The following is a 23,927-nucleotide window of genomic DNA, read 5'->3' as shown; positions in this document are numbered from 1 at the left end:
CTCTCCTTACACCGAGCAGTAAATGACAGCCCTAGGCAGAGCAACTTTAGGCTCTGTTCTATTCTGCCCCTAGCCTGAAAGCCCAGTGGAATGCCACCATCCCTTTGCTGTTACTGTCTTGCGTAAGGAAAAACAACATGAGATGGAGGTGAGATCGATTGGAAACTCGTTCCCAATGAGAGCACTCACCTGTACACAAAAATAAACCTTCCCTTCCATTGGAGTACATCTACACACACACACACACACACACACACACACACACACACACACACACACACACACACACACACACACACACACACACACAGAGTCTTTTAAATTAAACGTCTGGAGACAGATCCTCTGCTAGTGTAAATTGTCATAGCCTGCTGACTTCAATGGAGCTAGAACAGTTTATACCAGTTGAGGACCTGGGGAACAGTCTTAAGGAACTGTAGAGCCTTCAGAACTTGGCTTCAGCAACATAAACCTACATGCCTTGCACTTTGCAAACTTGAGAATCGTTCTGAATTTTCAAAATTGCATTCAAAAACAGTGGTATTTGATTATACATTTATATTTACAATTCTCCCACACATCTTTTTTCTTCAAGTAATTACAGCTTAAATGAGCCTAAAAAACCTGTCTTAATAAAAGATCTGACTTTCTCTCCCAAGCTATGATGAAATGTTTTTAACTTAGGCCATTTCTGCTGTGTTGTGATGCATCTGTGTACCTGCCTCATTGTATAAAAGCCGTAAGAAAAACCTCATACAGAATTTTGACATATATTTTGTTTGCTATTATAGTTTGTCAGACATTTCATTACATCTTGGGAATACACAACTAAACAATTTCTAAGGGAAATAGACTATTTGTAGTCATCTGCTGGAGGCCTTCAGCCAATAATTCACACCATTTGTCAAAAAAGATTTTTCACATCTAAGCACGAGGAGCTTTGGGGACGGTGTGCAGCTATCATGTGAGTAGGCCTGGAGCCTGGGAGCGCATTACAATGCTATGCTGGAGAGAAGATGAGGACTGATAGCTATGAAGATCAAATCTGAATGGGCAGAGGGTGCAATGTGCATTACTTCAGTAGTTTATTGCCTTATCAGTGGGATTTTGTGATGTTTAGTGGAAAAGGCAGGAGCCTCCCAAAGATCAAATAACAAATCTGAATATGTTGAAACAGAGGTTCAGATTATTGGCATTTTTTCCCTATGGAAGGAATTTGGTTGGTCTTATTATCCCTTGCAAGACGCAGGGCCAGGTTTGCAAAAACAGAGGTGAGCTCCACCTGCAAAAAATTGCCTCTCCCAGTTCAGTACAATGCTGGGCCGTATATCACCCTGCTGGTCCCAGCCAGGTGGAAGGAACTGAAAGGATGCCACCATCCCTCTGTTGTGCCTCATCTGAGGGAGGAGGCGGAGGCAGAACCAGCACCAGCCAGAGGTGGGATCAGTGGAGAACATATGCCAGGCAAGAGTCTTCACCTGGCAATACCTCCCAGCAGCCAGAAACTCTTCTTTCTAGCAGTAGAGCAACCCCCGGAATTCCCCACCATCACCACCTTTTATCTGCCCCAGGAAACTGCCAGTTCCCAATTGGCTTAAACACCTGGGGACTAACCAATGGTGAGATATTGCAAACTTTCTAGATCTCCTAAATTAAGATTTTCAAGGCCACTTAGGAGGTTTGGACAGCAATTTCCATGACTTTTAAAAAGTAGTGAATCATTCAAATCTCTTAGGCACCTTTGCAAATCTCAGCCATATGCTTTATCTCAGCAACCAAAGCAGCTACTTGCTAACTTAAGTATTGTTCTGAATATTGAAAATGACATTCAGCATTTGTGTATTTTCTTAGCTGATACACTTATCTTTACAATTAGAACTCCCGCACTCACACATACTTTTTTCAGGTAATTACATCTTAAACTAAACTAGAACACCTCTCTGAACAAATGACACGACTTTCAAAAGGTAAAGGTAAAATATTGTTAATGTAAACCTATTCTGCTTTCTTTTGATGCATCTGTATTCCTGTTGTATGATATAAAAGGTCTGAGAAAAACTCATACAAAATTTGACACTGTTAAAGTACTTTCCATAACTTTTTAAATAGCTTTCTTTCTCACTATTGTTTATAACTTCAGGGAAAAGCCAAAGAATTGCATTGCCTTTGCTGAACCGTATATAAAATAAAAGAGAGAGATTAAATTACATAGTGCACGTAATTACAGTGCTGTGACAAAAGTAACAAGCACATAACTACAACTACTGCAATTTGAAATTGTTTTTTATAAAATTAAACCTCATTTTTACTAGTCTGGTAACTGAAGAATTAATGTCTTTTTGTTCTGTATGTGAACTCATCATGAGTGGAAAGATAGTATCAACATACGGACACATTACAGTGAGCAGTTTCATGTTAACACAGAATGTCACCTTATCATCTCTCTGTCTCTGAGCAGAGATGACTAGCCTAAAAGGGCATCTTTCATCTGTGTAAACGGTTTACCAGGGGGCATTGCAGATTGCTTGGAATAGAATTTTCTCACAGAAATGGAGCTAAAAGGATAATACAAGTAATTGCATTATGCAATGCCTCCCAGTGTTTTACATGTTCTTCTGCCCAGGAAAAACAAGAACCATAACTTTGTTTCAGTTTTTGACAGCCTCACTCGGGTATTTAGAAATCATAGCTAATAGGGTTTTTTTGTGTGTGCGTGTGTGTGTATTTCAGGATGGAATGGGGAACCTGAGAATCACAGAGAAAGGTCTGAAGCTAGAAGGAGATTCAGAATTCTTGAAACCTCTCTACGCCAAAGAAATCCGCTCCAGACCAGTAAGTTATCCAGAAAAGTGAAAGAATGATAATGTCTGTACTCTAAACACTAGAAAATATATCCGTAACAATGGCACCCAGCCACTTCACATCTATACATTAGCTTGGCTACACTATGCAAGGCTAATTTGGGAAATGAGCCAGTAGCGTGTCTGTTGTGTAGTTACATGTATTTTTGCATGAGGAGAAGGCAGTGCTGTTTGAAGAGCAGTTAAAGTGCTTCCAGGACATCGAAGATTTCAGATAGGCTTTTCTTCTCCTTTTGATGTAGGACACATGTCAATAAGTCCTAATTGCAGAATTCCTCACTTTTCATGGGTAAAGAAATGGCAGATAGTTGTGAAATCCACCCTGCAGTTTATCAATACTGCCTGAGACCATAGATGTGTGATCAATGCATATGGGTCTGATTCAGCCATGATTAATCACCGTAAACGCTTTCTTACTGTTATCATAACCTTAGTCCCAGATTTGGACCTTAGCGTCCAAAATATGCGGGTTAGCATGAAAACCTCCAAGCTTAGCTACCAGCTTGGACCTGGTACTTGCTGCCACCACCCAAAAAATTAGAGTGTTTTGGGGCACTCTGGTCCCCCTGAAAAGCCTTCCCTGGGGACCCCAAGACCCAAATCCCTTGAGTCTCACAACAAAGGGAAATAATCCTTTTTCCCTTCCCCCCTCCAGGTGCTCCTGGAGAGATACACAGACACAAGCTCTGTGAATCCAAACAGAGTGACTCCCCCTCTCCATTCCCAGTCCTGGAAACAAAAAGCACTTTCCTCTTCACCCAGAGGAAATGCAAAATCAGGCTAGCAAATTCAACACACACACAGATCTCCCCCTGATTTCTTCCTCCCACCAATTCCCTGGTGAGTATAGACTCAATTTCCCTGAAGTAAAGAAAAACTCCAACAGGTCTTAAAAGAAAGCTTTATATAGAAAAGAAAGAAAAAATACATACAAATGGTCTCTCTGTATTAAGGTGACGAAATACAGGGTCAATTGCTTAAAAGAATATTGAATAAACAGCCTTATTCAAAAAGAATACAAATCAAAGCACTCCAGCACTTATATTCATGCAAATACCAAAGAAAAGAAACCATATAACTTACTATCTGATCTCTTTGTCCTTACACTTAGAAACAGAAGATTAAAAAGTAGAAACTACTTCTCCAAAGCTCAGAGAAAGCAGGCAGCCAGAAAACAAAGACTCAGACACAAACTTCCCTCTACCCAGAGTTGAAAAAATCCGGTTTCCTGATTGGTCCTCTGGTCAGGTGCTTCAGGTGAAAGAGACATTAACCCTTAGCTATATGTTTATGACAACCGTGGGTCCAATTCTGCAAGGTGCTGAGGACTCAGCAATTTTTGTAATTACATGCAGCTAAAACTAACAGCAAATGTGGGAAAATTAATAAAAGTCTAAATCCAGAGGAGCTCGTGTGATTAAAATAGCAGCATCTTTATGGTAAAATTTAATTTACTGTCAACTCTTTCTGACCATCCTCATGCAACTTTGTTTGGCAAAAGCAGCTTTGAAAGACTGAACAGGTTATATTCAACTTCTGTTTCCTATTGATACTTTATGGAAGGCATCATACATCCCATTTCCTGTTCAAAAATGTTAATTTGAATTGGATAGCAACTTCCCACTTGATGACAGTGGCAGATAGTTAATTAAATATTAACATCGCTTTAGCTCTACATTTCAGTGGTCTTGTAGCAATTGGAACTTTTTGAAGTAATCAGTGCAACATCCAATACAATATTCAATGTATTACTGAAGGTTGTGACCCCTTTAGAATGGCCGTTGATTGATTTGTGCAATGGTTCTAGTTTAGGAAGAGAAGCGAATGAAAAAATATTGATATCTATAAACGTTTTCATGTGAGATTTAAAGGAGAGCCTTAGAACCCTATATGTGTATATTCATTCACTTAGCATGGAGTACATGAAGAAATGCATCATATAAATACATTTATTTTGTTATATTTTGGAAATAATATTTGATTTTAAGAAAACAAAGAGCAAGCTGCATTTATTGCTACTGGGAGGTTTATTCTTTAGTCCTCATCATCTTAATCTACATATCAGTATGGTGGATGGACAAAAGATATCTTCTCATGCTAGTTGAGGCTATAATACCAGACTGCAAGCTATGATTGGTGGTTTTATGAAGGCCAGATGGGAGGTAATACAAATCCTGTGGAAATGTTACCTCCATAGAGGACTTTTCCCTCCTTCCATTATATCGTTGTTCTGAGAAGACTTTAGCTGTGAATCCAAAGGGCCTGATCAGAAACCCAGTGACGTCAATGAGCATCTTTCCACGGACTTCAGTGAACAGTGGATCAGCCTAACAATCTGTGTGGAACTTTCCCCCATGAACAGCTCCACTGACTTCCCAGTGGAATTGCATGTGGGGGAGCCTGAGCAAAAATTACCCAGATTTTTCCAACTCTCAGACCACATTCAGACCTGGTGTTCAGCAGGTTCATCTCTGGTTTCAGTGAAATTGTGCTTTCTTAGGCCAGGGTTCTGAATTTGATTCGCCATGTCCAAGTGAGACTTTGCTGCACAAGGTGATCCTTTTGGAATATATGCAAGTACTTCTAAATTACCAGAACTCTAATCTTATACTGGCAGAGCTTGTTTCTGATCTAACCAGAGCATTCTTTCAAAATGAAATGCATTACCAATTACTGAGCTGGAAGGATATAGTAAAAACTAAGTGCTCAACTCAGTTCTCAGTTGCATCTCTGAAAATCAATAATAATTCCATTACCATTGAGTTACTTAGGATTTTTGCTAGTGCAAAATGTGGTTTTAAAAACACAAAGTGTAAGAGACAAGAACTTTAAATAATGGTAAATAATAAAACATGCCAGGACTATGTTAATGTATAATATTTTCCTGTATTTTAGCAAACAGTCTAAGAGTGCAGTCTGCTAGCTTAGCTAATGGTGTTATTTATTGCTCAACAGACTTGCAAATTACGGTTATTTATAGTAGATGAAGTACAGCAGAAGATAGAGAATGATATTTCAGTGTAATTTCATCGAGTAGCATAGTTACACAATCAATCCAGTGTTATCTGTATGTAGTAGAGATCATGGGGCCAGACTTGTGATGAGAGTAGGTGCACTCCCATGATCTCAGTGAAGTTGTGCCAGTTCTCCACTTGACCACATGGGTGAATCATAGAGAACTTCCTATCCTTATGAATCTCTCTCTCTCTCTCTGTGGATAGAACGGGGCAATCCCTGTGGAAATTTCTTAGGAATGCATCTCAATAACTGATGGTAGCCTCAGTTCATGCTTTGAGAAGGGCTGGACTAGATGATCTCCTGAGGTCCCTTCCAACCCTGATATTCTATGGTTCTATGATTCTGTTATTCATCAGCCACTCCTTTCCTTGTCAGATGCATCTTTAATTCCATCATAGATAATGATTAAAAGTATCTACATTTTCCTTAGAAATCAGAGCCTCAGGCCTAAAGATAGCAGAAGTTCTCCATTAAAAGATGCATTTAATTTTCACTGTGGGGCCAGATTGCCCCCTCTTGGGGAAAAACCATGGGTTAGGAAGAAGGAAAACCCCAAAGGCGTACAGGAACCCTTTGGCTGCTCTAATTTACCCTGAAGCTGAAGCAGCTGTGATGGTTTCAGGATAAGGGAACTGTAACTGGCTACCTGCTGCCCCTCTCCCTTTGTGCTGAGTGGTTGAGTTCAGTCTGATCGCCTCTGGAAAGGTGTCCCACAATTGAGGTCATGCTACTGAAATTGCACCCTAGCATAGTCCATAGTCTACATGTAGCATTGATGCATGTGATTTATCATGATCAAAGGGAAACACGTTTGTGGGATAGCCTTTATGAAATACTGTCAGGATATTACTGGGCATCCGGGCATCACGGGCAGTTTTGTGAAGACTGAGGCTGTTCTAGTAGTAATTTTGAGAAACCAGTACTAATTTTGCTACAGTGATGGGTGCATCCTTGAGCCTTGTTTTAAAGGGAAATGACAGATGCCCCAGGTTCTCCAGAAGTGAGCAGAGCATCTTCAACTCCCTGCTGAACATACTGTACACTAAACAGTCTTTTCCATGCCACTTGCATGCAACATGAGCATCTTGCTGCCTTTAATTAAGAAGTTAACTGGACCATGAAGTACTGCCTGAGTAAATAAAAGTGATCTGTACTTCACCAAGGAGGCACATTAGGTATCTTTTCATTTATTTACTTACACATAAATTATGGAGATTATTAAAAATTGGAAGGGTCATCTATAAGGCCATCTGCAGCCCAGATTCATTGTTGCTCTCAAAATGTTACTGTCTTTCCAACAGTTGTAATTTATTGTGAACAATTGTGTGAACCATCTGCTTACCTTTTAAAATAAGACAAATAAACTTCTAGTGAAAGTTGCACATAAGATCATGAGTGTTAATTTTATGTACAGGAAAGCAGTGATAACAGTTGTTTTGTTTTGTTTTGTTTTTTTGTGGTCTCAGTCTGCTGCTGTTTTGATTTGACTAGAATTTTAAAAAGTGAAAATTTCATACCTCTTTTAAGAAGAGCTGTTAATAGGCAGGTTCCTTGAAACTTTCTTTAAGCTAAGCTTTAGCCCTCTTCAATGCAAATTATTTGTTTTGTTTTGAGGTTTCCTACTTCCATGTCTATAGGCAATATATAAGGGAGTTTGGTATGCAATGTGGTTTATTTTCTGCCTGATAATAACAGAAATAAAATAGTGTGCTGAGGTTACACAATACAAGTATAGACTTGGCTGAGTAACCATGTGACAACTAGAGAGATGATAATCAGCACTAGGAAACAGGAAAAGATCTTCCCGTGTCCTGAATTTAGGATTCACAAATCCTCATTCAAGAGGTAAAGACAATTCAGCTTATGTTATTTAAGACAAGTGATGATTTTCTCTTTTACAGTAATCATTTCTATTTAATATATAGAAAATTAGATGCCAGCCCTGCAAATACTTATGCATGTGCATAACTCTCCTTACACGAGTAATACCCTTGAATACAACAGGAGTACTCATATGAGCAAAGTGTGTGTTTGCAGGGTCAGGACTTATGCATTATAAAAGTATTGGCCCTGACCCTGCAATCATATCCATATAGACCAACTCTCATACCCTCCCGGAGCCCCACGGGCTTCGCTGCGACTCTGTGCAGGTGGATCGGACCTGGCAAGAGGTTGGATTACAGGATTGAGCCCTCACAGAGGGAAAAAAAAAGTGTCCATTTGTCTCCCCTGAGTGACACCCAGGCAACCCTAAGACGTAACAATGTTGCACTGGTGTAAATGATGGCAGAATTTGATTGGTATTATGAACTATTTAACGGATTCTGTTTTATCTGTTTCATCGCTGCCCTGGGAACACAGTTCTTTTCTTTCCCTTTTTTTTTTAACAATCTTTAAAACTGTTTTAAACTATTCCTAAAAAGTTAATTGCAGATTTTGAAAGCAAAAGGGTTAGTGCTGCCATCTTGATTCTTATTTTCAGAGGATGCTATGGGCCCTAATCCTGCAAGCTGCTTAGTGGGGGAGGCTTGCTCTACCTGTGCATAGTCCTGTTCATGTCAGTGGAAGTCCGCCCGTTCAGAGGAGCTTGCAGGGTCAGGGCCATGAAAGATAACACTGTCAAAACTATCACTGCCTTCAGTGGGACCAAGATGAGGCCCAATATTAACATCTGGGCCTGATCCGGCAATAGGAATCTGCATGGTATGGGAGTCCACAATGGCAGATCCAGTTGTAGGATTGGAACTGACAAAGGTTATCTTTTTTGCTAGAGTTCAATCCGTTGTTGTCAATACAATATCTTAAATAGCAGCTGCATCCAATGTGATTTCATGCATTTTCCATTGCCATTAATGATTCTGTTTTCATTAGTAAACACTCTTCCCTAGGCCAACATTTCAGTGATACAAACCATAAACCAAGCTTTTCAGGCTGATAAATCATTATTTTGCACATGACTTGTCTCATAGTGTACATGTTTGGAATGGGGAGGTGGTTTAAGCTCCATAATCCAGACATTGACTAATATTATTTGCTCTGCAGTCAGACCTGCTCCAAAGTTAAAATTGCACATTCTTAAACAGTAAAATATACATGTGGAACTAAACTGTGACATGCACCCACAGTGAGACATACCTGCCTCAGAGCCAAAAATACATATTTATGAGCACTAAAATACTAATTTGGGTTAAAACAGTGTCCACCCACAATGAGAGGCAAGTGCAGATGGCAAGATAATTGCAACTTTCTGCAGTCAAGCTGTGGAGTTAGAATTTAGCCTTTCAGTTAAGGCTCAGATAGCTCACACAAAAGGAATGTGTTTGCAAAAAATGTATCATCTTCCTTTCTTAGTATTTACAGGACAAGAAAAAGATATTGATCTAGTTTCCTAATGATTAAAGCCGTGATCCCACAAAATATTTAAACACATGAACAGTCCAATGAAGTCAATGCAAGGCAAAAAAAAAGGTTAATTTCTCCCCCTTAAATCATCAATTCTCGCACCACTTCCAGTCCCTGAACTCCTCCACCACCCAGCCAACACTAAAGCGAGCAATTGCTCCAGTGTGGACATGGGAAGCAAACTCTTAAGAGAACAAATGAAACTTGCATTGTACTCTGACGGGTGAGTCATAAGTGCTGAGGGCCCTCTATTGACAGTGCTTTCATGTCAGATGCTTGATCTTTAAATCTCGGGGCCATCAGCAGAAGCGCCTCAGCAGCCATTGTGGCTTATGAGAAGAAATACATTCTCTTAGGTAGTCAGGACTCTCATGATGAATCCCAAAGCCATGGAACTGAGTCTGAAGTACAGCATCCCCTGCAATGACACAGTCCGCCGACTGCTGCCTGTCTCAGTAGAAGAAGTCAGGTAGCAGAAGTTGCCAGAATATTATTTAGAAACCTTGACAGACAAAATGGCAAATTACCGATTCTAACAAAGTGAGCCCTTCTCACAGCCGCTCCCCTGACAAACATACGCAGCATCCTCATTTGTGTGTGTGTTTGCTTCAAGGCCACTCCGTCTTTTCCTGTTCAGTCATTTCAGAGTCCTGCTTGCCCACTAGCTATCAGCGAGGTGGAGAGCAGGCAACCAGAAGCACAAACATGACAGACGGAAACATTTAATGCAGCAGCAGTGTGAATTGCAAGAAGTGTTGGCTCAGCACAAGCACCAGCAGTTGATGCTGACTCCTCATTGCTATGATATGTGGAGCACGTTCAGCTGTGCAGAAGACAGCTCAGCCATCAGCTGTATGTGACTCCCATGCCCCCACTCCCATTTCCATTCTTAAGTGGTGAAGTCCGCAAAATGGAACTTCAGTCTGTTTGGGGCCAGAACAGAGTCAGCGGCACAGGGACACCCTGCCTGCTGCAGAGCTGGATGATTAAGATGGCGTTCACAGCTACAGTGAAAACAGTGTCCTCAATGGATATCAGAGCTGGTCAAAACATTCCAAAATTTGATTTTTCAAGAGAATTGTCGATGTTGGCTGAAGGAATACTGAACGTGGCATTGGACTTACTTTGTTTTGCAGATTCCCCTTTCTTCATTTATTCAACTGCTGCAGTGACTCAGCCATCCCTGGCAGTTACATGCGTGTGCTAAGGGAAAAATGGACTTCTTACGTGGCTTTGTCCCTCTTTTTAATGCTGCGCAAGTCCCCAAAAAAGACACAGAGAAGAAGTTCTTCCATAAAATCCTTTTCTGAAATGATTCCATGGGTTACATTTCGAAGTAAAGTCTCACTGAAGCATTTTGAAAAGAATTTCATTAAATGTTGCTAACATGTCATAAGTTCCCTTAAATGGAAGGGTAATGGCTCATAACATTTGTAAGCTTTTTAATTTCATGCAATATGAGCAGCATAATCAGCACTTATTAAAGTCAACCAAGTGTGCCAAGTTGGGCTATCTACCTTGGCATTTGTCTGTATTTTCATAGTGGGCACACCTCTAAACAAACACTTGGAACAATGTGTTTGTACTTCTGTTGTGTTAATGCTAGTGTGTTGTACAGCAAGGAAACACCTGCTGTGACCACTGCAGAAGTATCTGAATTCATAAGTTGAATAGACCACTTTTAGTCTTTTCTTTCCATTGAAGAGAGTTAATTAACATCCGCAAAAGTCAAGCATCAGGGAGGAGGAGACAGAAGAAAAACTTCTTAAACAACTCCCAGAATTTTGTGGATTCATATTCTTCTAGTATAGTGAAATATAACAACCTTGGGTTTTGGTTTTGTTTCCCTTTTGGGCTGAACTTTGTGGTTATAAAATTAAGGACATCCTAAGGGCCAGCTGCTAAGTTAGGACTAGGTGCTAACTACTTCATGGATTTTTGCATTGCGTCTCAACCTCGACCCACTGAACTTCTCAGCAGGTCTGCTACTGAGCCTCTACTGGGGAGAGGCCATTAGCTGTGTGGAAGTGTGCGATGGTATTATGTTTCCTCTGGAACTAAGTTGAAAACTAGGTAGTCTCATGTTGCCATTTGAGTTGTGTATCCTGAGACACAGTAGGGATCCTGAAAAGTAAATACATATTTGATTTAAATTATGCTTACAAAAAAAGGACATAAAATATTTCTTTTTAAGCAAATGAGAATGTTGCTGAACAGAATGAATCCTATTTCAGTGACTGGTTTGGACTTGGATTGGACTTTATTTTAATGCCTGCTATTTATTTTAATACTAGATATTCGTGTCTAGTGTCTGGCAATCATGTGTTAACCCCTTTGTAAATTAACAGGGGTGGTGCCATACCTATCACTTTTCTATGTTATCTTTTCATTCCTTTTCCTTAGCAAATTTGTAGAGGCAATACATCATTCCTAGCTCTGTCTATTTTCTGTCTTCAGTTTCCTATCAAAAGCTATTTATTTCTCTTAGATGATATGATTTGTCTGTAGATAGGACAGATGAGTATTTGGGCTACCTAATGCTTAGCTAGTAGCACTGGGTGGAGTGACTGTTAAGAGAGAAATTGGATTGGATGTTGGGTAGAGACAGAATGGGACCAAACCCTTGAATCTTATACTTTGAGATGAAGTCTTGAATTTTGTAGCTTGGGTGCATCTCACCAAATCATAGAGTCGCAGAGAAGCAACCCTTACAAAGAGTTGAGTCAGACTCAGAGCTGCTCAGAGGACAACCTGTGTTGCTGCAATATGCTGCATTTCTTTCTCTCAAGGCCAAAAACTGAGAGTTTAAGGAATTATTAAGTCTAGACGTCTACATTGACAAACAGGACGCTGGTTGCTTTGGATATACTTGAATATAAAAAGAGCCGCTGTATTACTTAACATTAAAGAGTGATGGAGCTTAGAGGAATGTGAATAGATGGAAGTTAGACATGTAGACAAATGGAAATTTGGACAAATAGAAATAGGGATGGAGATTAGATAGAAATATAATCATATTTTCTATGGATTTTCCTTAGGCTGTGATATTTTTGAAAGCTGTCATAGCAAAATCTTCTGCTCTCCTTTCAGAGGACAAAGACTGCTCCCCCAGCAGTTCTTTCTATCAAAACTGTCTCAATAGCAGAGTTGCACATATTACAAAACAAGAGTTATCAGATTCATCAAACTGCACTGTCATCACCAGACCTAGCTAGATGTGGCCAGATTCACCGATAGTTCAGTGCTTTACTTTGTAACAGGAAAAGAGAGTCAGACTTTTTCTGACACTCATTATCAACTGTTTGCCAGCAGTAAAAATTACACAGGTCTTGCTGATCCCTGAGGGATAGAAATCAGAGCTCAGAAATGAGGGGCGCAATTAGGATAAAATAAGAACCATCCTGAACTCTCACTCCTTTGAACAAAACCTTTTGAGATACTTGGAAAAGTTTGATTAGCTGTCCTTGAAAGAAAAAGTACCTTGTGTATTCCTTTGTGCCTCCTAGTCCTGGCTGGAGTAAAGTTATTTACAGTGTCAGTAAATGGTCTGAATCTCAGAGTCTCTAGAAATCTTACTGAATATTCCTGGCCTCTCTGTCCTTGTATCTCTAAACACATCTCAGGAAGGAACATTGTTCTATTCTGGTTTTAGAGGAACAGTGCTGTAATGCAAATGCACAGTATCTGGACACTGTTTATATGTTATATGGTACTGTGGTCAAAAGACAAGACTGTGGGTCCAGGTGGAACAGGAGAGGGGCATAGACTCTGGTCTGCAAGTGAATCAGTGAGTTAAGTCTCTCTGTAGTTACACACTTAAGCACATGCATAATTTAAGGATATGGGTAGCTTCACTAAAGTCAATGAGACTACTTACATGCATAGTTAGGCACAGGTATAAGTGTTTTGTTGGATCAGGCAATATTATTATTACTTACATTAAAGCTGCACCCAGAAGCCACAACCAAGACTGAGGCCCCATTGTGTGGGGCTCAGTATGAAAATGCAGTAAGAGAGATTCCTGCCCCAAAGAGCTTACGGTCTAGTAGGCAGATAAGACTGACAAAAATGGAAGGGGAAACAGAGGCACAGATAGGTGAGGTGGTTTGCCCCGGGTTACATGGCAGATCAGTGCTCCATCTGCTGGACCACACTGCTTCACGTGGGAAGCAGCATTAATGTAAAACTGATTTAAAATAATACATTAAAAAGTGTTCAAGTCAAAGAATCTCTCTTTTGGAAAATGACAGTTTTCATTGAACCATTTTTTGTTTGTTTCATTCTTGATCTTCATATGCAAACTTTTGAGGCAAAATATAGCCTGTTAATTTGTTTTGACTAGTTTACAATCCTATATCTGGTTATATTTGATTTTGCTTGTAACCTTTATACTTAAAGGGCTAGTTGATTTTCCATGACTGGAAATACAAATAACTATACTTAGCAGTGAGATAAGGCCCCATTTCTCTTCTGCATGTGCATAACCTACACAGGGGAGAGAAAAGTCTACATGTTTCAACTCACATTCTTCCATCAGGACAGGGACACTGTTTGCCTTGCATGAAAAAGATGGAGGCGCCAACCCAAGTATCTTGAGTTTCGTCTGCCACCAGATCCCTCCCCTGGGCTCCCCAAGGTAGCACGGCATGTGCAGACTACCTCTACCCTTGTCCCCAGAACTTCTTCTCCTCCTCCAAAGAGACCAGAAAGGAAGCATCAGAAAGGGAAGGATGGTGCAGTGGTTAGAATACTTGGAGGTCCCTGGGGTCAATTCCCCACTCTGCCACAGATGCCTCAAGTGACTTTCAGGCAAGTCACTTCATCCCTCAGGATATCAGTTCCCATCTGTGACATGGAGATAACAGCACTTCCCTACCTCACAGGATGTTGTGGTGATAAATATAAAGAGCTCTTGTGAGGCACTCAGATACTACAGCTATGGATGCCATATAGGTACCATAGATCGTTTGGGGGACCATAGCGCATAGAAGAAGGCAGCCTTGGACTGAATTCATTTGCATTTCTTTCCCCTGGGGATTGGGGGCAAGAATCCAAAGGAGCCGGCCAGACCGCCCTAGAGGGGTTTGGTGAAGCCAGGGAGTATGCCAGAGTGGTAGAACCCAGGGGCGGCTCCAAACATCAGCACGCCAAGTGCGTGCCTAGGGCGGCAAGCCACGGGGGATGCTCTGCCGGTCGCCGCGAGGGCAGCAGGCAGGTTGCCTTCTGCAGCATGCCTGCGGAGGGTCCGCTGATCCCGCGGCTTTGGCAGACCTCCTGCAGGTGTGCCGCCGAATCCATGGGATCGAGGACCTCTTGCAGGCAAGCTACCGTAGGCAACCTACCTGCTGTGCTTCGGGCGGCAAAATGCCTAGAGCCGCCCCTGGTAGAACCCCTTCACTAGGCTTCCCTTACCAACCCCCTTTCCAAACGTTGGGTTTCTTTGTATGTCTAGAACTTTGCTGTGTAAAATAAGCCACCATAATTTAATTATCAACAGATTAGAGATAATGCAACAAGAGACCCACAAGTTGTGACAACTCCATAACCGGACTGTGTGGAAGCAATTCAACAATAGAGAGGAAGAAAGGGACTCAAACCAAGGCCCAGGGCATTAGGGGCTAAATCTACAAGGTTGGGTACAGAGAACCCGAAAAGGACAGGAGAAGAAAAGTAACAGAACAGATCAGAGGGCAAACAAGCCTGGTTCTGAATTACAAAAGGCTGCCGGCACTTAATACGTCGAGGAGATTTTAACCCTGTTCATTTGGGAGGGGAAATAGATGCCTAAAAGAAGACAATGCAAATAGAGTAATAAAGAGAGGAGCTGAATAATAAAGAGAATCCAGCAGAAGAGATTCTTCCCACAGATTTCAAAAGAGGCCTCTCTCCAGAGACACCAGTGCTAGCCATCAAAAGCAATCTTTCCCTGTTGTATCATTAAATGTTGCCTAAATACTATTGCAAACCTTAAAATCACTCTGTGGAAACCTTCCTCAGAACGTTCTTTGCTATGCTGTCCCATCAACAGGGTTGACTGAAAGCATTTATTTCAAACACTGACTTTTTAAAATTGGCTTTTAACATGACAGATAAATCCATTTGCAAGAGTCTTCAGGTCTGTAGAAGCAGCAAAGAATCCTGTGGCACCTTATAGACTAACAGACATTTTGGAGCATAAGGTGCCACAGGATTCTTTGCTGCTTTTACAGATCCAGACTAACACGGCTACCCCTCTGATACAGGTCTGTAGAGTAAAACTGTGAGAGTGAAAATGACCTTCCATTTCAAAGGATCCCAGAAAGCTTTCTTTCTTTCTTTCTTAGGCACCTACAGCTTTGATATTGTGCCTGCAGTTCTTTTACTCCCTGGGTGAGAATAGAGCACCCCACTGGATACCTTGTTTTAAATGACAGTGGGTGTGTCATCATATATTTAATAAGCGCAAGTGGTTAGGATCTCAGTTCTGTACTCGGCTGAAAGACAGGAGCACTAACAGAACAGAGACCCCTTGTATTTAAAAAGGAGGACTGGTTAGCAACTGATCCAGAAGGAAAAGTGTCCCTCTCTGAATCCCCACATCTCTCTTTTCAGCACTTGGCTTTTCCTTGCAAGTCTCCTACCCAAATACTAAGCAGGCTGAGCCCTTTCTAGTTGATGAAATGTGACAGGATCACAGCCTGAGGTGGTACGCCTGAAGATTGAGATGTGTGTTTTGTAAAGAGGAGCTTTGTAAAACATCAGTACCTTAAGGGAGAGAAATAAATAAAATTACTGACAATCAAATTGATTGGGGAATAAGATAGTGGCATTTGTCTGAAGGAAGAGGCATAACTCCCCGCCTGGGACTCCCAGTTCTTTTTCTGTTTTCCTTCCCTTTGATTGTGTCTACTCAGGGGTCTGTTGTCCGTTTATTGTTCTTGTGAAAGTTAATATTTCAGGTTTGGGGAATTTTGTGGTGTTTTAGAAGCATGAGTGTATAATTGTTCAGGGCCTAGAACTGCAAATAATATAGCTTCTCTTTATAGTAAAATCGTTGCTCTCTTGTAAACTTAAGTGAAACCACCTGTGGGTGGCCAAATAATACACTTAAAAAAAATAGTTGCTTTAAATACCAAGACATCCTGACTGACTCCGAAAGGGCTAAGTAGGGATCAGCATCTGGCACTATAGAACTAAGACAGCCACTGGTGTCCAGGCAGTTTTTTTTAGTAGGCAGTTTGAGAGGGGGCTGTCGTCATACTGTAAATAAAGGCAAAAAAGTGAAGTTCTTACTACTTTAGTTTAATATAGTGGCTTGTTTGAGCTGTTTTGTTGTTGATGTGTCCTGAATTGAAACCTGTGTTGATTTCATCCTTGGCAGTTTGTAAGATGAAATGACCTCAGTCTTCATAAAACTTTGCTAGCTTATAACAACATGGCATTTCATCAACCCTCTGAGTTGTCTCTTATATGCAGTCTCCAGGAGTTGCTGCAAAGTGGTACGGGCGTTCAGATAGCACAGAAATGGCATAGATTCTACTCTTGGGAGATTGTTTGCGATCTCTTCTCAAGACCACTGAGCGCAGAGCTTGTGGGGATTTATTTTGATATCTTGGTGGCCTGAGATATCGATACATTGCGCTCCTGGTGTAGATGTATTCAGAATGCAGCTCCTGTGATCAGTTTGTCAGACTATCAGTCGTAGCTTTGTGTCAGAGCCAGCAGGAATCTAACCTTCAGGTAATTTAGGCCGATGGTTACTCTGCAAGTCAGGTTTGGACAAAGAATCTGTCTTAATGTTTTCCAACTGTACCTTCTCGGCGGTCAAAATTCAATCCTCAGCTCATCAGAAGATTTCATAATCATTTCTTCCTGGCTTACAAAGATTATTGTTAAACAGGCTCCCATTAGTTTCGTCCATTTCACTTCTCATCTTTGCAGGGCATCCTTTGCTGCTACACTGAAGTAAACGCCAGTGAGACACCATATGCTGCAAGGGCACTTATATTGTCAATGCTGTTTCATTTCATGTTTACTTTCATTTAAAGCCAGGATATTGCATCTACTCTTCTAATTCAGTAGGCTACTGATCTTGTTCCATGCTGCAGACCTAAGATGCTTAACTCTCTTTTGCCTGCATGCTCCAACTTGCTGACTGTTAACTGACCATCACTACATGTTTCCTTAAGAGCTGGCCGTTTTTATAACTTACTGGCCTGGATGTCAGTACTCAGATTTCCCCTTAGTTATGCAGCATACTGTAGACATATAAGGAGGATGAAGCAGAGGAAGCTGGTGAGGATATGCAACACTCCTCCCCCCCCCAAAAAAAACTCCTCCCAAATCCCTCTATCCTCTCTCTGTGATCCCTTCCCAGGCCTGATCTCCTTAGCTGGTGATGCAGCCCCCTGCTCCCAAATCGCCTGCCCGTCATCTCTCTCTCAGCCTTGACAGCTCGCACTTTCCTCCTCTGCTGCGCATGGCCAGGAACAGCTGCAGCTCTTCTTCTAAGCCAGATGCACGCCCCCCCCTCCTCCCCCCCCCTAAAAAAACCAACCAAACAAACACAAAAAAAAACCACCACTCCAACCCCAATGCCTTGTTGGCCTGTTGGTGAATATTTTGTGTTCACTCCTCGGCCATGCAATCTCAGGAACATCCTGCTTCCGCTTCCTTTCCTTCCCCACAGCATCTCAGATATCTGTGAGAAGACTGAGAGTATGTTGAATGGCAGTAGCTACATGCAACTTCTAATCTCCCCAGAGTTCCCCCTGTACTGCTTAACTGCTTGTTTCTCTGCACATGCATCATACTATTTGCTTTCAGAATATTTCTGCAGGTAACTTTGGGATTTCTGGGTCAGAATGCCCAGCACGATTTCGCCACTGTATCCTGGATAAATCCACTGGTTAAAGTGCTACAGCCAGTTGTTGAGGCTACAGGACCCTTTCCACACTCTCGGAGTGCATCCCCTCTAGTGTTAGGGGTAGGATTTTGCAAGTCATCCACTCTTAGACGGGCCCCAGGGCTACCATCCTCTGTATATTAATCATTATTATTCTGCAGGTCTGACTGAGTTCGGACCTGCATTTCTTCCTTTCTGGAACTGTGGCCAAGTGGTAAACAGAATGACAAAACGGCCTTCTTAAACCAAAGTAGTGTTTGTTGTAACCATAGCCACAAAGCATTTAGAGAAAAATGGTTTTAAAGCAGTAATCAACCTGCATAGTTATCTTATATAAGGCTCTTGAGAGAAGGTTCCTTTTAACATTCTCTCTCTCCCCCCCCGAATTATATTGTTCTCCTGTGCTTGTAGGTCTTTTCCTCTCCTCGTCAAAAACGTTTTTGTAGGTTGTCTGGAGAGGAGGCAACATCATCAAAGCTGGTAGTTTTGGTATTGTTCCTTAATTCTTAAATGTTTGCCAGGAGGTGACGTGTCTTGACCCATTCTTTTCCTTTTTGCCTGCTTTCCCACATAGCCCACTATTGAGTTAACCCAAAACATGAATACAATAAGCATCCCAATAACCAGTATTTATAATACAGGTCAACATACAGTATTTATAAATTATTTCTGCGCAGCACCACGTCTGTTAGATCAGCATATCCCAGTTACAGATGCTCAGCGCCACTAATAAAAGCTAGAAATTGAGTGAAGACCAGAGTTTTAGGTCATTAGGTGAGCTCCTGGCAGGCGCGTGATGGAAAAATGGAAAAGGGAAGTACTTTGAGCCCTTCAAACCTGTTTTCCAGTTAGAGGCCCATACTCTGCTCGTTGTCTGCTGAATCTGATGGGGGGATGTGAAGGAGTATGATAGGAATTACCATGGACGTTCAGAAGCAATAGAGCCTTAACATTATGGAAGCAACAGGTAGAGGTGAGAATTCCAGTAGATAATCATAAAAGGGAAGATGGCCATACTTACCTCTGTGTCTTCCTGCTTTCCAGGCTTAATATAGTTACTTGTGCAATGTAATTGCTTTCTTTGCAGGGCTTCTTCCTATTGATTCTACTTGTGGATTTAAACCATTTGGGTATTGGAACAAGACTGCAGGCTGGGTCTGCATCTTAGTCTTTTTTGGGGTTGATTATGCACACAATAGTTCCATCCTAGAGACGTTAAAGGTATATAGATACCATCCCTGCAAAGCTAGTGCGTATATTTGATGTAAGCATGCAGGTTGGATCATATAAAGTCAAAACGTAAATAATAATGTTTTTCCTTTGGCAGCACGCATTTAATTTGGATCTCTCCCCTAGAAAGCAGGTTGAATGCTGACCATCTTCAGCATGCTTCATAAATGCTGTACATCTGCAACTGTTGAGGATGATACAATCCCATAGCAACACCATCTGCTTTTTCACAGAAAACTTCGTGTAGTTGAAAAACGTGAGGTGTTAGTCATTATTAGGCAAGTTGCATGCTGTGATCAGTGATTGATTTGTTTTCTGTTACCGGCTAAGCCACATATGTCTGTGTGTCCATAAGTATTGTATGCATAGCAGCGTATTGATGCAGATGAATCAGACATTCAGGAATTCCCTTGCTGAATCTAACCATATGGAAATGTTTTCTGTTCTTAGTAGTAGCAGTAATGGTTATATTTCAGTGGCATTCGAGAGGGATTGGGTGGGGATAGTCTTGTTATGCATGTGAATGGTACCTAGTGCAGTGGGAAACTGATCCCTCTCTGGGGCCTCAAGATGCTATCATCATGCAAACAATAACTAATACTAATCATCATGATAGTGAAGCGTTACTAGCTCCGTGTAGTCTTAATAGTGTCTTTAAATATATTTGAGAGAGAGAGAGAGTTGGGTATGTTTTATTAATAGCTTTAGAGATGTTTAAGAAGGGAAATGACTGTGCCTAAAGACCATAAAATGAAAACAAATGAACAGCAGTCTGCACACATACCTTGAGTAAAAGTTCTAAGCACTGTAGAAGCTATAGAAATAGCTATTGGAGTATTTGGAAAGCTTAGCGCACTCTCTCTCTCTCTGATGCGCATTGATAGTGCCTTTGTTTCATTGGGAGATCTGTCACCATTAGATTCAGAATGTAGCTAGCATTGCCTCAGGCAATGGATAGGTTATATCTGAGTAGTACAAATCCCTGGTCCTCATCGTGTAAGCCCCATATACATAGTGGGATAAAACCATATCCTAGAGTAGCCATTTTAGTTAGTTATTCCTGAGGGAGAATTCAATTTAATCAGCGTGTTTAGGGAATTCTTGGTTGGTTTCTGCTACACAGTGATGGTTGCCTAAAAGTGTTACCATGCTCTGGAGAATGTGGAAGCACTACCCTTCTGAAGTGAGTTTTAGCCCACAAAAGCTTATGCCCAAAAAGATTTGTTAGTCTCTAAGGTGCCACAAGTACTCCTCGTTCTCTTTGGGTTTGTTTTGTTCAATTTGTGTCAAAAAAAGAAAAAATCTTCAGTGATGCAGTCATGGGTTTAATTAGTCATCAGTGTATATTTGAACTGTTTCCTTGTAATGTCCCCAGGTGCGTTCTGAATGATGTACGTGTTTGAAGTATATTCGGAATGACTTGGTCATTCTACAGATCATATCACAGCCTGACTCAGTTTCAGAGGTGCTGCTGTCTCCAGAGCATGTCTTGTCTGTGAGTGGCTTGCTTGTGGAACCCTGGCTTCAAGCATGCTTAAGTGCCTACAGCTTTGGATTCCAGTCCAGGAAACCCACCAGTTACAGTTTAGTTTTTACCAATAAAGGAAATTTTGTGAACTGTGCAGCAGTCTTCAAAAGTTAAAAATGCAGATCCCCAACAACGCGGTTACTGAACTAGAACTACAAAATGAGCAGTTACATTGTATTTTTGTTTATATTTCTATCCATTGTAGCTTGTCAGCTGTGGTTTTCTTCGCATTACAGACTAATTCAGTTAAGAATTTGGCAAAGAAATTGAGCCAGATATAACAGGGCTTTTTAGTTTTGTTTTTAACATCAGCAGACAAAATATAATTAATTTTTAGCAAATCTCAGCTAGAAAGCAGCTGATCAGGCATCTTGAAGAAGAAACAGACTCCTCCTCTAAGCACTGTGTTCAAGATTTAGAAATATTATAGCCACCGTTGTAAACAGGGAAACCTCAAGGCTGCAGAAATAAATCTTTTCTGCGGATACAAAGCCCCTCTGGTTGCCAGCCAAAAGCATGGCCCAGTCATTTAGATTTCACATCACAAGCTTGCCTTCTTTGAGTTTTAAAAAAAAAAGTCATTGATTATAATTGCTGCCAATTTCTGTCATTTTTAAAAAACCCCTCAAGAAATGTAATAAAAAAAGAGCTGATTTTTAGTAGATATAAAATTTCAATATCTGTAATATCTAGGAAGCAATAATACATGTCAAATGTCATTACCTAACTCAGTTTTAACTAATTCCTGGAATCGTGTGTGTGTCTCTCTCTCTCTGTTAGACCTTACAAATGAAATATTTAATACAAATATTTCTGAGAATAGAAATTCCATTTCCTTGTATGTGTGTCATTCCGACTAAAAGGAACGTATCATTTTTGCATAGGAAGTATTGCATTCATTTCCTCAGTCATTAGTACAACTGATCAAAAGTTTGGGTGACTCTGCAAGTATCTGCTGAGGTGTAGATGTGCTGATGTAGACCTCCAGCTGCTGTCTATGATATTTCTATATGCAGATACCGCTGTCCTTCCCTGCCTTTTTATTCCATTCAGTGTCTCTGGACCAGTTAACCCAGGTTGCTCTTTCTTCCTGTCTAGAGGGATGAGATTATCCGGTCTACCTGGACATCCAGTCAGCATAGTGCCCGCACAATGCCAGACGTGCCAATGATGGCCTTAATTATACTTCATAGCCATCATCCACATCCTGCTCCCTGGGGCGCAAGGTGAGCACGCTTGCTGTGTTAGGCACTCTCCTTCCCAGTCTTCCAGACCAGCTGGCCAGTGCAGAATGGGGGCTGGGCCAAAGGCCCATTTTGGGATGGCTAGCACTCATCCCGGTGCTGTTCTCACACAAGGGCAGCAGTTGTGACAGTCCCCTGCTTGAAGGGATTTGGGGTCACGGAGGCTCTTTGCCCCCATTCCCTTCCTTGCACAGCTGCTTAAGGGTTGGGCACGGCCTGGCCCAAATGTTGCAATTATAGAATCATAGAATATCAGGGTTGGAGGGGACCTCAGGAGGTATCTAGTCCAACAGTAGGACCAATCCCTGGACAGATTTTTGCCCCAGATCCCTAAGTGGCCCCCTCAAGGATTGAACTCACAGCCCTGGGTTTAGCAGGGCAATACTCAAACCACTAAGCTTTCCCTCCTCCCCCCCAGTTGCTGTTGATTTAAGAACTCAGGAGAAGACACCCATAAAATCAATGAAATACATTAAACTAACCCCCCTTAGTCATGAGCTGCCAACAGCCGCACTGGCACAGGTTATGAAATTAGTCACAAGGGTCAAAAACTGGTAGCTGGCCCCTGTGTGTTAGTAGCACGCTCTTGTTCTCTCAGCCCAAAGAGCTCACTGCTTCCGTTACTTCTCACCTCTGGACCCAACAGCCTGTTGCAGCCACTTAGCTTGAGACCGGATGGTAATGACACCCCTGGCCCCTTTCCTCTATATCTGTCTTGCTGTGGGTGATAGAAGTGAAATGTCCTCATTAATATGCTTAGATTTTGCCTTCTTCAGTCCATATATAATACACAGCTACAATTACACCCCATTCCCCCCACCCCCAATTTAAAAAGTATTTGCTAAATCTGTTGTCTCCGGATATGCTTGCTTTTCCCTTTCCTTCCTGTATGTTCATTGCAGAGGAGTATGGGTTTGTTTCACACTTTTGTACTGTCTTAGAGGTGGATCCTATATTTTTCTGCAGGCTACGGTAAACATATTTCCCAGATCCATGAGGTTTTTTGTTCTATGAAAATGTTATGTTGAAGCTTCTCTGAAAAACTACATTTTAAAATCTGCAATGCATTCATAAAAAGACATTTACATTGAGATTTTTCAAAGAAGCTTAAGAGAGTTAGGTACCTAGCTCCTAGACACTATTGAAATCCTAGCCTTCAAAAATAGTTCTTGTTTCTGCGTTATCTGTCAGCGTCTGATCGCAGTACCGTGTAGGAGTAAGACAGTAACAGAGAAGTGAGTTAAAGACAGCTGAAATATTAGATAGTTGTAATTATTTTTCCAGAGAAAAATCATCTCATTCTTTTTACTAACATTTAAATCATCGTAATAAAATATTTGTCATCTCCAGTCCTTTCAGGGCAGTCGGTTCCATTGCTGTCAGGTGAGGTACACAGAATGCATTATCTCCATTGTAGAGAAGATGTTGTCCTCTCTTTTAACCATGATAAAGAGAGCCTGGTTACCACAATGGTAGGGACATTGGTACAAATCAGCATTGTCATCTCAACAGTGCAAAAAATATATACACAATGACCTAGTCTCACCTCCCATTAGCAACATACACACGGCCATAATGATTTCACCACAGAATATTGAATTATAATTCAGGTTTCCAAGAGCTGGAAACATACAGCTGTTAGACCAAGCAATAAGGAAGGAGCTGAGAAAGATTTGTCCTAAACCTAAAGATTGCAATTAGATACTTTCAGGATTAACACTACTGTACTCCAGGAAAATTAAATTGCCATTCTGCTCTGA

The 23,927-nt window shown here is 41.2% G+C and overlaps 1 protein-coding gene across 7 annotated transcripts in view; it reads left to right on the top strand.

Moving 5' to 3' along the window:
* Positions 1-23,927, top strand: part of SGCD (sarcoglycan delta) — a 517,054-nt gene that overhangs the window by 404,227 nt on the left and 88,900 nt on the right. For all 7 annotated transcript variants that reach the window (XM_030572951.1, XM_030572954.1, XM_030572948.1 and 4 more), the window contains one exon: positions 2,731-2,832. In XM_030572951.1, the coding sequence (XP_030428811.1) occupies positions 2,731-2,832 (102 nt within the window). The remainder of the gene's footprint in view (positions 1-2,730; positions 2,833-23,927) is intronic.

Source organism: Gopherus evgoodei, chromosome 8, assembly GCF_007399415.2.
Source record: "Gopherus evgoodei ecotype Sinaloan lineage chromosome 8, rGopEvg1_v1.p, whole genome shotgun sequence".
In the NCBI taxonomy this organism is placed as follows: domain Eukaryota; kingdom Metazoa; phylum Chordata; order Testudines; family Testudinidae; genus Gopherus; species Gopherus evgoodei.
This window is presented reverse-complemented; position numbering and strand designations above follow the sequence as displayed.